General features: G+C 42.5%; 1 protein-coding gene across 1 annotated transcript in view; it reads left to right on the top strand.

Annotated features, from left to right (window-relative positions):
- GSG1L2 (GSG1 like 2) overlaps nucleotides 1–14,777 on the top strand; it is a 68,741-nt gene that overhangs the window by 37,697 nt on the left and 16,267 nt on the right. Inside the window, exon 4 of the mRNA XM_030534857.1 lies at nucleotides 10,774–10,885. Coding sequence (XP_030390717.1) covers nucleotides 10,774–10,885 — 112 coding nt within the window. The remainder of the gene's footprint in view (nucleotides 1–10,773; nucleotides 10,886–14,777) is intronic.

The raw sequence follows: 14,777 nt of genomic DNA, 5'->3' as shown, positions 1-14,777 counted from the left end.
AATAAAATTACCTTAAATGTGCTGGATGTAGGGGAGGGACGCAGTAATTTTGTCAAAGCATGCTTTGCATTTAAAACCAGGGGATGTATTAAACACAGAAAGTATTATCTGCAATTAGTGAATTTAACTGATAGTTTCTGGTCATCATGTGCTTCAAAGAATTTACAATTAATAGATCTCATCCTGTCACACCTCATTTTTATTCATAGATTTGGAAGAGGAAAACAAACTTGTCTGCTTTTTCAGCTACCAATTGGTTTCTTAACTTTGAATAAACTAGTCATTGAAATTAGCAGGTTGAATAGACTGCAGAAGAGACTAGTACCGTCAAAAGCTATTTCCTCACTTCTAAAAAATCTGGTTTCAGAGACTCTCAGTGGCTTCCACCAGTTCAGTGGTTTGACTTTAAAACTTTGGCAGCAAACATGTCAAACTGCTTAATACTTTTTAAAATTTGAATTATTTTAATAGGTGATAGTAAGTTTAGGCCTTCACGTGTGTTATCAAAATTTCAAATATAATTTTAAATAGATTTATTTTAAAAGAAAATTTTGTAAATAAAAATATCAGATTTAAATAAACACTGATTTTACATAATTTTTTTTTTAAAGAAACCATTTGTTTTTTATTCACCTTGCCTTTTACACATCAGGCAGAGGGTGGAATTGAGCCTGGGTGTCCCATATACCAAGTGAGTGCTGTAGCCCAGGAGTTCTCACAACACATTTTTTGGTGGCCTCAGAGTGTGGCCACCAACTCTCACTGGTGGCCTCATTGACCATTTTCCTCTAAAATGCTTAATTAACTTTAGGAAAAACAATTACATATAGACAGATTCACATCCAAATCATTGTAATGTATATTTGTAGGGTTTTTTGGCAGACTCAATAACAAAAATAATGCTGCCTCCCTCTTCAGTCCCCCCCACCCAGGGCTTAGATTGGGGCTTGCTGTGAAAAGTGCTATTTGTAGATTTGTTAATACCACAGCACACATAGTAGCTATCTGGGAGGCAATGAAAAGTGATATTAATAAATGTACAGGTATCACTTTTCACAGATAGCTAGTAAGTCTGCTGTAAAAAGTGATACTTGCATGTGTGTTAATATCACTTTTCTCAGCAAATCCCAGGACCAGCTCCAGGCCCCCGCCCAGCAAGCAGGGGCTTGGGGCGGCCAACGGAGAGGGGTGGAAATCCATGTCTCCCTCTCGGAGCGAAGGATCAGATGCCGAATTGCCGCCGAAGACTGAAGTGACGGCAGTAGAGCTGACTGCCATCACAGCTTTATTTTTTTTCTTTTTGCTGCTTGGGGCAGCAAAAACCCTGCAGCCAGCCCTGCCAGGACCCATTAAGCCCTGGATTCGGGTGGGGGAGGCAGCAGGAGCCAGAGGCGATGGTGGGATGGATGCAGGCCCTGAGGAGGCAGCTGGGGCCCAGGGCAATGAGGGGGATGGATACAATGCTGGGGGTGATGGGGATGGGTGATAAGCCCCACTATTGCATAGCCAGAGCCAGGGCCTGATATCTGCTGCCATGCGGTCAGAGCTGGAGCTCAGTGACCACGGCCAGAACCCAGAGCTGGGGACAGGAACTTTGTCGCTGGAACCAGCACTGGAGCCTGCTGCCACGCAGCCGGAGCTGTGGGTTGACGCCTAGGGCTAGTGCCTGCTGCCACAGTGCTGGCTGCTGGAGCACATGAGTCAAGAGTCAGCACCCACCGCTGTGAGGTTGGAGCCAGCACTCACTGCTGCATGGCCAGGGCCAGGGGTCAGCACCTGGGGCCAGCTCCTGCCACCATGTGCTGGACCCCAGGAACAAAGCTGTGGGTTGTTGCCTGCTGCTGTGCAGCTGGGGCAGGGGATCAGTGCCAGGGGCTTGGTTCGCACAGCCGGAGCCTGGGGCCAGTGCTCGCCACCACATGGCCAGAACTGGGGGCCAGAGCCTGGGATCAACACCTGCTGCCCCTGCAGCCAGAGCAAGGTGTTGGTGCCCAAAGCCCCTGCTTGGAGCCTGCTGTCATGCGGCTGGGGACAGCACCTGTGGCCACTGCCTGCCACTGCACAGCTGGAATCCGGAACTGGAGCCAGGAGTCAGCACCTGCTGCTGCACAGCTGGAACCAGGGGCCGGAGGCTGAAGCCCCGCAGCTGGAGGCCAGGACTGCATGGCCAGAGTTGTGGGGGGGGGTCAATACATGCTGCCCCTTGATTGGAACCCACGACCACATGGTCAGGTTCCTGAAGACCTGCTGCTGGAGCCTGCCACCTAACCCCTCTCCTCCCAACATGGGTCAAGAACTCACTTTGCTCCTGCAGCACTGTGCCCCATCTCTCTTCAGAGGTGGTGCAGGGCAGCACATCCAGGAGCAACATGGAGGGAGGGGGAGAGGCTGATGCTTTGCCCCCCACATCACCGCTGTCATGGTATAATCCCCACTCTGAACCTTAGCGTCCAAAAGATGGGGTACCAGCCTGAATTCCTCTAAGATCAATTATCAGCTTAGTACTTGTAGTGCTGCCACCAACCAGGAATTCTAGTGCCTGGTACACTCTGGTCCCCCTAAAACCTTGCCCGGGGACCCCCAAGACCCAGACCCTCTGGATCTTAATGCAAGGAAAGTAAACTCTTTCCCTCACCATTGCCTCTCCCAGACTTCTCCTCCCTGGGTTACCCTGGAAGATCACTGTGATTCAAACTCCTTGAATCTTAAAACAGAGAGGAAAATTCACCTTCCCCCCTCCTTCTCTCTCCCCCTCCCAGACTCTCCCTGAGAGAGAAAGTAATCCTAACACAGAGAGAAAATTAACCTTTCTCTCCCCCTTCCCTCCTTTCTCCCCACCAATTCCCTGGTGGATACAGACCCAGTCCCCTGGGATCTCACCAGAATAAAAAAAAAATCAGATTTTTAAACAAGAAAAGCTTTTAATTAAAGAGGGAAAAACAGTAAAAATTATCTTTGTAAATTTAAGATGGAATATGTTACAGGGTGTTTCAGCTTTAGACACTGGGAATACCCTCCCAGCCTAAGTATACAAGTACAAATAAAAATCCTTTCAGCAAAATACAAATTTGAACTCCTTCCAGCCAAATACACATTTGCAAATAAAGAAAACAAACATAAGCCTAACTCGCTTTATCTACCTAGTACTCACTATTCTGAACTTATAAGAGCCTGTATCGGAGAGATTGGAGAGAAACCTCGTTGCACGTCTGGTCCCTCTGAGATCCTAGAGTGAACAACAACCAAAATCTAACAGCACACACAAAACCTTCCCTCCCTCAAGATTTGAAAGTATCCTGTCCCCTGACTGGTCCTTTGGTCAGGTGACAGCCAGGCTCACTGATTTTGTTAACCCTTTACAGGCAAAAGAGATGTAAAGTACTTCTGTTCTATTAACTCCTACTATCCGTTTATGAGAACCACCCAGGAGGCTGTTGTGGCCACATGAAAAGCCACTGGTGGCCATGTGTGGCCACATCTGAGAAACATTGCTCTAGGCTGGGGTAGGCAACCTATGGCACATGCGTCAAAGGCGGCACGTGAGCTGATTTTCTGTGGCACTCACACTGCCTGGGTCCTGGCCTCCAGTCCGGGGGACTCTGTATTTTAATATAATTTTAAATGAAGCTTCTTAAACATTTAAAAAACCTTATTTACTTTACATACAACAATAGTTTAGTTACCGTATATATTCATTCATAAGCTGAATATTTTTTGTAAAAAAGTGATGCATCAAAGAGCCAGGGTCGGCTAACAAACGGGTCTACACCAAAATTTGATGATTTTGAACTCTATGGAATCATTGAATTGAATATCTAATACATTGTCCTTTTGTTTTCCTGGAGTGTCTGCAGGCACAGAGCCCCTCAGCTCCCAGTGGCTGGGAGCGGCAAAACGTGGCCATTAGGAGCTGAGGGGCTCCATGCCTGTGAATGCTCCAGGTAAACAAAATGTCCTAACCTGCCAGTGGCTTACCCTGACTGGCCAGAAGCCAAAGTTTTCCAACCCCTGAACTATAGGGTTGACTTATGAAAGTGTCATACAGTTTTTGTTATTTTTACTTATCCATTTTGGGGGGTTGGCATATAAACGAATGGACTAATGAACGAGTATATATAATATATATTATAGATATAGAAAGACACCTTCTAAAACTGTTAAAATGCATTACTGGCACACGGAACATTAAATTAGAGTGAATAAATGAAGACTCGGCACACCACTTCTGAAGGGCTGCTGACCCTTACTCTAGCCACTGGACTAAAAGTTATAAGAAATGCCTCTTACTCTTCCTTTCTCCGGGGCTCCCAGATAGCAGCACAATAAGAAGTAGGGCGATCCTGAATGCAGCTGTATGACGATGTCTGCTGTCAAGAAACCAACTTTAGAGAGTTACAAATCTCGAGTTCCACTGTGGTCTCCATTCCATACACGGTCCCTTTGCAGATCCTTTATTTAACCCTCAGGTCTTGTCTTTACATACAGGGCTTCTGTACCACTTTAGTGAAGATGCTTCTATGCAGACTGGAGAGTTTCTCCTGTCTGCATAGTTAATCCACCTCCCTGAGAAGCAGTAGCTAGAAACTGTCCCGTCAACCTAGCACTATCTACATGGAAAGTTAGATCAGTTGCTCAGGGCTGCAGATTTTTACAACATAGTTCTACAGGTCTGTAGTGTAGACCTGGCCTCAGCCTCCCTGGCCCTCCTGTCACACTCCTTGCTTATTGTCACCCCTAGTTGTGCGGTGTTGTGTCTAATTTGGCTTGTGGCAGTTTGGGGCAGGGATCTCTTACAGTACACTCATGTTTATCTGAGTGGCCTGGGGACATCCAAAACGTTCAGATAACCGAGAAGTTGGATAAACAGATGTGCTATTTTGAGCTTCAGTTTCACTGATATACAAACACGGGGGACAAAAGCAGTAAAGCTGAAATTTGCTTAATACTTTGCACTTTATTAAAAAGTTAAAAAAAACACTTTGAGTTTATTAAAACACCAAAATTGCATTAAAACCACAGTGGACATAATTTAATTCTGAATGACTTAGCTCTTACTATACAGTTTCTACTTTAGATTCAACACAGAGTTTTTTCTTTTCAACATTGTCCTGCCAAGCTGCTTTTGCTGCTGAAATGGGCTTAGGTCTCTGTAACAGCAGGTAACCACTCAGAACCGCTACACAAATACAAAGCCATTGATTAGCACTAAGAGGTCATTGAAAAGTTATTGGTGTGTGATTAACATAGGGATACATGAGAGACACCCTGTGGAATTGGCTAACAAGGACATTTGGATAACTGGAATTATTTGTATATTGTGTCAGGAAAAACCTGACAGAATAAATGAGTAAGTCACTACGGAGGTGCCAGGCAATGACTCCATAGTGTGGGTTGCACCACTGTAAAATGGGGTCTGAGCTCCCTGGCTTTTCTCTAACATTAGGTGGTCATTTGGTGGCAAGATTCACACAGAGTTCACTTTTATGCTCTTTTGTGTGTAGTTTTTCTTTAATTTTCTCCTCAGGAGTTTTTAATGGGAGGTCTTTCTGTTTGAATTCTGGCTGAAAGGTGTCAACAGCAGCTCTCTGTCACAGCAAATTGCTCTCAGCACAAAAGGTGCCTGAGTAGAGCAAGTGCAATGGGGGAGGGTTATTTTATTAAAAAAGAAAAAAAAGGTTAAATGTAGGGTCATTTTTGCCATTAGTTAACTGGCAGTTTAGACTTTGTACCACAACCCTGATTGAGAGCTGTGTGAACATTACATCTCGGTCAGGAGCTGCACTCTTATGCCAGATTTTATCTTACAGAGAAAGCCTTATATTCAGCTGATGGCATGTGGAGTGTCAGACACAGCTGCCGTCAGAAAATATTTTATCCCTCATGAGCTTCACTTTGGCTCCCAACAGACCTGCCCTTCTGATATCATAAATGTGCCAGTTCTCCAATGTGCTGCAGAAAAAGCACAGAGATGATATCTGATTTATAATGTGAACAAGAAGCAGAAAAATAATTAAAAACAAACAAAACCTTCAGCATAAAGAAACAACAAAGGATTTTAAAAACTGGTTGGATATTTTAATTTAATAATGAGTTGAGATTGATAATCTTTTATGAAATAATTGCATTTGAGCCTCTTATTTGACAATCAAAGATTAATACAACACTATAGAGAAAGAATAGATACATTACTCTCCCTCCCTTGGTGTAAGGCAAAGAGCTGGCCTCTGTCTTTCTCTTCTTTTCCTCTTAACTGGTGGAGTGCTAGCAGTCTGTGTTCCCCAGCCCACTTCCACACCCTCTGTCTCTTTTATCATGATTAAACAAAGAAATTCCGTTTGGAGGAGAAATTGCTTTTCTGTGAGTAATTTCACTTTGTGTTCTGTTTTTGTTGTTTTCATTTTACCTAATTACTTATGGAATTTCTTTTATGGTAGCAGTAAGTTACATGATGAATAAGATAAAGGGAATTCTAATCCAGTCATTATTACTGGTGGCTGTGATTATTGGCCGTTCTTAATCAGTTAAAAATCATCTTTCAATGGATCCTTATTTCATCCATTACAGAAAATGGCAGCACTAACAAGTGCCTCTTATCAATCACAGAACAGAATTACATCATAGGCATCCTTATCAATCACCAAGTCTTGTTTACATCATACTTCTGCAGACATTTTTTTTTGTAGTTTGAGGGGTCTTTTCCCTCCACATCCGTATTCCCACAGACTTGGAGGGATGAGCATTAATGAGGTAAAACACAATATTCAATCACATGAATTTCCTGAATACAGGTTGCTCGAAGGTTGAGAGCTGACAGTCTGTGCCTTGGAATTCAAACACTCTTTGCTAATATCCTAAAGATTCTGGAAGAATAGTTAATATGCAAGAGGATTCAGTATACAACAAAAAGAGGACTGAAAGAGGCTCCTATGCACTAGCAAGCGCTAACACATTTATTCTCTTTGGAGGTAAAATTCTAAATCCGGTGATGGGTAAGAAGAGTGCAGAACCCTGAAGGGTATTCTGATGAAGCAGTAGCTATACCATGGTTAGGAGTAGAGAGCTTATTTTACCTCTGTATTTGGAACTGGTGCAAATGCTGCTGGAATACTATGTCCAGTTCTAGTGCCTACATTCCAAGAAAGATGTTGATAAGTTGGAGAGGGTTCAGAGAAGAGCCATAAAAATGATTAAGTGTAAAGGGAAAAAATGCCTTTACAGTGACAGACAAACAGAAAGTTAATAGGTGACTTTATTCAGTCTGTAAGTACCTACATGGGGAAAAAATATTTAACAAGGGGCTATTTAATCTGGCAGAGAAAGATAAAACACTATCCAATGGCTGGAAGCAGAAGCTAGACAAATTGAGATTAGAAATAAGGCATACATTTTTAATGGTGAAAATAATTAATTCATGGAACAATTTACCAGTGGTCACAGTTGATTCTCCATCACTGTCACTGTTTAAATCAATATTGGATGTTTTCCTAACAGATATGCTTCAGGAATTGTTTTAGGGAAATTCTCTGGCCTGTGCTATAAAGGAGGTGAGACTAGATAGTCACAATGGTCCCTTCTGGTCTTAGAATGCACCACAGTCAAATGTATACTGGTGGAGTGGTATCTTTCCTATAGGTAAGGTTATTCTGGTAGAGTGGTAGCTGTGTGCTAGTTACAGATACTATGGTGGAGCAGTACTTACACCATGGTTAAGGATAGTTTGGTGCCACAGTAGCTGTGCCATTGTAAAGGGTGTTCCTTGTGGAGCAACATTTGTGCCACAGTTAACACTATTCTAGTGGAGCAGTACCTTCACTGTAGTTAAGTATATAGTAGTGGCGATTACCTGCACAATAGTTAAGGGTATTCTGGTGGAGTTGTAGCTTTACCACAGTTAAGGATATTCGTATGGAGTAGTAGCTGTGCTATGGTTAGGGGTATTTGCATAGAGTGGTACTTGCACCATAGTTAAGGGTATTCTGATGGAGCAGTAGCTGCAATCTAGATAAGCATATTGTGGTGGAGTGGCAGCTGTGCCACAGTTAAGGCTGTTCTGGTGGAGCAGCACCTGAGCCATAACTAAGCGTGGAGTGATAGCTGTACCATTGTTAAACGTATTTTTGTTGAGTGGTAGCTACGCCACAGTTAAGGGTAGATACATTTATAGTAAAAACAAGTAAAAGTTTATTTAACAAAGAATAGAAATTCAATTGATAGCAAGTACAAGAGTATTGGAAATAAATGGTTACATATCAAATAAAATAATAACATGCATTCTATGGCACAGACTTATTTAACTAGATACTTTTCTGTCTCATAGCTGTGATCTTTCATTCATGAGACAAACTTACTGTCAGCTTGCCTCCTAGATGAAAGATTCAGGGTGTCTGTTTGCACGCCCAGGTATATCAGAACAATCCATTGTCCTTATTAAGAAACAGGATCCCCCCTTCTGGTTGTTTTTTCCTGTGGCTTTCCTCTCTTGTCAATATTGCAATCTCCTGATTAGCCTCAGGCTCAGGATACTAATGGACGTGCAGGGTGAATGGACAGTGCCCATTACACAATGACTAGTAAGGGTCTGTTACCACCTTCCTGAAAGGAACATTCCTGAAAAATGTCATCTCCTGGTTAACCTACCTTAAAAACATAAATTTCAGTATAGACCTGTAACTCTGTAAATAAGAACATAAGAACAGCCATAATGGGTCAGACCAAAGGTCCATCTAGCCCAGTATCCTCTCTTCTGACAGTGGCCAATGCCAGGTGCCCCAGAGAGAATGAACAGAACCGCAAGTGATCCATCCCCTGTCGCTCATTCCCAGCTTCTGGTAAACAGAGGCTAGGGACACCATCTCTGTCCATCCTGGCTAATAACCATTGATGGACCTATCCTCCATTAATGTATCTAGTTCTTTTTTGGAATCATGTTACAGTCCTGGCCTTCACAACATCCTCTGGCAAAGAGTTCCACAGGTTGACTGTGCATTGTGTGAAGAAAACTTCTTTTTGTTTGTTTAAACCTACTGCCTATTAATTTCATTTGGTGACCCCTAATTCTTGTGTTATGAGAAGTAAATAACACTTCCTTATTTACTTTCTCCACACCAGTCATGATTTAATAGACCTCTATCCTATCAGCCTTAGTGGTCTCTTTTCCAAGCTGAAAAGTCCCAGTCTTATTAATTTCTCCTCATATGAAAGCTGTTCCATACCCCTAATTTTTTTTTTTGCCATTTTCTAAACTTTTCCAATTCCAATATGTCTTTTTTGAGATGGGACGACCAAATCTGCACGTTGAGCATTGGTCTACTAAACCCAGGGTTGTGAGTTCAGTCCTTGAGGGGGCCATTTAGGGAACTGGGGTTCAAAAAAAATCAACAAAACAAAAAACTGGGGATTTGTCCTGCTTTGAGCAGGGGGTTGGACTAGATGATCTCCTGAGGTCCCTTCCAACCCTGATATTCCATAATTCTTTGTGGATGTGTCCTGGATTTATATACAGGCAATATGATATTTTCTGTCTTATTATCTATCCCATTTTTAATTATTCCCAATATTTTGTTTGCTTTTTTGACTGCCACTGCACATTGAGTGGATGTTTTCAGAGAACTGGCGCAGTCAAGGAACTATGATATAATTGGAATAATAGAGACTTGGTAGGGTAACTCATATGACTGGAGCACTGTCATGCATGTATATAAATTGTTCAGGAAGGACAGGCAGGTAAGGAAAGGTGGAGGAGTTGCACTGTATGTAAGAGAGCAGTATGATTGCTCAGAGCTCCAGTATGAAACTGGAGAAAAGCCTGTTGAGAATCTTTGGGTTAAGTTTAGAGGCAGGAGCAACAAGGGTGATGTTGTGGTGGGATGCAACTCTTATAATATGTTATACTGATGCCATTATGTATGATGCATATTCAGTAGGTGTTTTCCCCCTTTTCCTTATTTGTAGTTCCTCCTCTTACTAACATTGGAGTGTCCTTCTCCTATAGATTAGTATATCAATGATCTCAATTTATTGTCATATGTGTTAATTCATTGTCATGGCCCTCTTGTGCTTAGGTATCTGCAGATGTAGCTCATGTACCTGTTATTGTTATATACACCAATTCGTTGCCTTGATACTCCTTGTGGTTGAACTCATGTTCCTGTGGTCTGAAATTCCCCTTAAACACTCTATTTTCAGCTCCCCAATATTTTGGTTTTCCATTGGGCCATTTATCTGTGCCAAATTTCATAGACCTCAAGCCCTATGCTAAAACTGCTGAAGCAAACATCTTACAGGATATAGGTCTGTAGGTTCCTTGCATTACAGCTGAATATAATGAAGGCAAGCTAACCCTATGAGCTACACTACTTAGTGTGAATTTCATATAAGGTTTTAAAATCAGCTTAAAGGAGTAAGGCGCTTCACTGCCACTAAAATTCAGTAGGTTTTGTACACTTTAACTCCTTAAATAGTTTTTAAATATCCCAGCCTCATTCCCCAGTGTACAGTGAAAGTTTGCATGGTGCTGTAGAGGTGACTGTAACAACTCAATCCCTGACAGAAGGGGCTTCCCATGTATGAGTTGCTAGTTTGTGGAGAAGCACAAGCAGTGTGGTGGATGTTACATTCTCTTTACAGTGTAAAGTATTTTTTCAGCTATTTTTAGATCTTTAACTACTTCACAAAGCATTCTCCGTATTCAAGAATAATCTCCAATAAAGTGTCAGAAATGGGTTTTGCATGTGTTTATTTTTTAATATATCTTACTAAGTTATATTTTTCTAGGTCTCTTTGGCATGGTCGCTCACATGATGTACACAACTGTATTTCAAATGACTGTCAACCTAAGTCCAGAAGACTGGAGACCACAGATGTGGGATTATGGCTGGTCCTATTGGTAATTTTTGCATTAAAATATCTAACTGTTTCATTAACACTTAAATTGGTGTCTCTGCCATCCTTATCCTCAAGTAGTAACTAATGGCTCTAATCTGAGCTTTCCACTGAGGATATAATACAACAACCAACTGCTTTATCTGTAATGTCTGTAGTCTTGTCTAATGGTATAAGGTCCCATAGTTCCAGGACAGCCAGTACCAGCACTTCCAGAAGACTGGAAGGGGGCAAATATAGTGCCCATCTATAAAAAGGGAAATAAAAACAACCCAGGAAACTACAGACCAGTTAGTTTAACTTCTGTGCCAGGGAAGATAATGGAGCAGGTAATCAAAGAAATCATCTGCAAACACTTGGAAGGTGGTAAGGTAATAGGGAATAGCCAGCATAGATTTGTAAAGAACAAATCGTGTCAAACTAATCTGATAGCGTTCTTTGATAGGATAACGAGCCTTGTGGATAAGGGAGAAGCGGTTGATGTGATATACCTAGACTTTAGTAAGGCATTTGATACGGTCTCGCATGATATTCTTATAGATAAGCTAGGAAAGTACAATTTAGATGGGGCTACTATAAGGTGGGTGCATAACTGGCTGGATAACCGTACTCAGAGAGTAGTTGTTAATGGCTCCCAATCCTGCTGGAAAGGTATAACAAGTGGGGTTCCGCAGGGGTCTGTTTTGGGACCGGTTCTGTTCAATATCTTCATCAACAATTTAGATGTTGGCATAGAAAGTACGCTTATTAAGTTTGCGGATGATACCAAACTGGGAGGGATTGCAACTGCTTTGGAGGACAGGGTCAAAATTCAAAATGATCTGGACAAGTTGGAGAAATGGTCTGAGGTAAACAGGATGAAGTTCAATAAAGATAAATGCAAAGTGCTCCACTTAGGAAGGAACAATCAGTTTCACACATACAGAATGGGAAGAGACTGTCGAGGAAGGAGTATGGCAGAAAGAGATCTAGGGGTCATAGTGGACCACAAGCTTAATATGAGTCAACAGTGTGATACTGTTGCAAAAAAAGCAAACGTGATTCTGGGATGCATTAACAGGTGTGTTGTAAACAAGACACGAGAAGTCATTCTTCCGCTTTACTCTGCGCTGGTTAGGCCTCAACTGGAGTATTGTGTCCAGTTCTGGGCACCGCATTTCAAGAAAGATGTGGAGAAATTGGAGAGGGTCCAGAGAAGAGCAACAAGAATGATTAAAGGTCTTGAGAACGTGACCTATGAAGGAAGGCTGAAGGAATTGGGTTTGTTTAGTTTGGAAAAGAGAAGACTGAGAGGGGACATGATAGCAGTTTTCAGGTATCTAAAAGGGTGTCATCAGGAGCAGGGAGAAAACTTGTTCACCTTAGCCTCCAATGATAGAACAAGAAGCAATGGGCTTAAACTGCAGCAAGGGAGATTTAGGTTGGACATTAGGAAAAAGTTCCTAACTGTCAGGGTAGTTGACATACAGGTGCCATGGCTCCCACTTCATCACCCACCTTCAAGCACAGGACAGTGTTGGGGGGGCCTCCCGCCTCTCTGCACCAATCAGGGACCTTCTTGCCCCCAAGGTCTTATTATCTATTGTTACTCTAGATGGGGCTTTTAGCACCCTTTATTAATAGGGCTGGCTGACATTTTATAAAAACCTGTTTTCAGTTGTTTATAACTTTACCAAACTTCAACAATTCAGGATGAAATTTTCCAAGCCAGGTGCCTGCCTCAGTCTGAATTGTTTAGGGGAAATTTCAGCCAAAGCAGTTCAGGCATTGTGAAAATGAGTTAGTTAGTACCCATTATGCCTCTGGTGTTTAGGGCAGTGACATAGCTTGTTATGGTATAATTCCCCACTCTGAATCTTAGCGTCCAAAAGATGGGGTACCAGCATGAATTCCTCTAAGCTCAATTACCAGCTTAGAACCTGTAGCACTGCCATGAACCAGGAATTCCAGTGCCTGGTACACTCTGGTCCCCCCACCCAAGACCTTGCCCAGGGATCCCCAAGACCCAGACCCTCTGGATCTTAACACAAGGAAAGTAAACCCTTTCCCCCACCGTTGCCTCTCCCAGGCTTCCCCTCCCTGTGTTACCCTGGAAGATCACTGTGATTCAAACTTCTTGAATCTTAAACAGAGAGGAAAATGCATCTTCCCCCCTCCTTCTCTCTCCCCTCCCAGACTCTCCCTGAGAGAGACAGTAATCCTAACACAGAGAGAAATTAGCCTCTCTCTCCCCCTTCCCTCCTTTCTTCCCACCAATTCCCTGGTGAATCCAGACCCAGTCCCGTGGGGTCTCTCACCAGAATAAAAAAACAATCAGGTTCCTAAACAAGAAAAGCTTTTAATTAAAGAAATAAAAAATAGTAAAAATTATCTTTGTAAATTTAAAATGGAATAGGTACAGGAACTTTCAGCTATAGACACTAGGAATACCCTCCCAGCCTAAGTATACAAGTACAAATTAAAATCCTTTCAGCAAAATACAAATTTGAACTCCTTCCAGCAAAATATACATTTGCAGATAAAGAAAACAACCATAAGCCTAACTCACTTTATCTACCTAGTACTCACTATTCTGACTTATAAGAGCCTGTATCGGAGAGATTGGAGAGAAACCTGGTTGCACGTCTGGTCCCTCTGAGCCCCCAGAGTGAACAACAACCAAAAACTAACAGCACACACAAAACCTTCCCTCCCTCAAGATTTGAAAGTATCCTGTCCCCTGATTGGTCTTTTGGTCAGGTGACAGCCTGGCTTACTGATCTTGTTAACCGGTTACAGGCAAAAGAGATATGAAGTACTTCTGTTCCATTAACTCTTAACTATCCGTTTATGACATAGCTCCTCCACTCTTGTCTGTTTCTGGCAAGTCTTTCAATGGTTCCCCAGCTGTTCCCCAAGTTTTTCATTTCAGCTTCCACTACTCTTTGCCATGTTGTTTTCAGGCAATCTTGTTTTTGCTTGCCCTCAGGTGTCCATCTTATTGCTATTCTGGTGATGGAATCCATTTCCATCTCATGCACATGGCAAATCCATTTCCAATATCTTCTGGTACTGATGGGTTCTCATATTTTCTTGGCTGCACTTACAGAGGATTTTTCTGAGTCAGGTTGTATGAAATGAAGACAGTTTGGACACGTCATACTTTGTCATTTCCCAGCATTCTGAACTATAAAGTAGTGTTGAAGGTACGCTGCTCTGAATGAGGTTAGGGAAAAATACATTGTTTTGACCATGTGTCAAGGCTGATTCCCCACTCTGGCACTTTGAGTGCAGAAGGTGGGGGCCCGCGAGGATTTTTAAAAAATTAATATTGGCCACTCAAGGCCGGTGTTAAACTCCCAAGGTTACAGCTTTTTTCTGACCTTGAATGGGTAGATGCTGCCACCACCCAAGTGCAAAAAAACGTTTTTGGGACTCAGGAAGGCTCACTTGGGAACTCCTTCCTGTGGGGTACCCTCAAACCCTTTCACCCCCGCCCCCCTGGAAGAGCTGAGAAGGAAATCAGCTGTTGCCACCAACTAATTAATATAGGGAGATATACCTATCTCATAGAACTGGAAGCCATGGAGCAGGGACTTGACATTTGGTAAGGGTTGGGATTGGTAATGGGGAGGTGCCTTTTGCCATCCCCATGTAAATCTCCCCCAATTTGGTCATGTAAGAAGCCTTTGAAAAATCATAGTTTGCATGTGTTTGGTAGAGACTTGTAAGAAACTTTAAAACTTAATTTCCTGAGAGAGAGGGGCAGTGACAATGATTATATACACTGGTGATTAAGGCACTCCTCTGGGAAGTAGGGATGTGGATTCAGATGTTCTTTCTGCCTGATTCAGAGGAAGAACTTGAATCCACATGTCTTATCTTGTAGATGTGTGCCTTAATCACTAGCCCAATGA

This window comes from Gopherus evgoodei, chromosome 15 (genome assembly GCF_007399415.2).
Source record: "Gopherus evgoodei ecotype Sinaloan lineage chromosome 15, rGopEvg1_v1.p, whole genome shotgun sequence".
Taxonomy (NCBI): domain Eukaryota; kingdom Metazoa; phylum Chordata; order Testudines; family Testudinidae; genus Gopherus; species Gopherus evgoodei.
The sequence above is the reverse complement of the archived record's forward strand: the minus strand, read 5'-3'. Positions and strand labels throughout refer to the sequence as shown.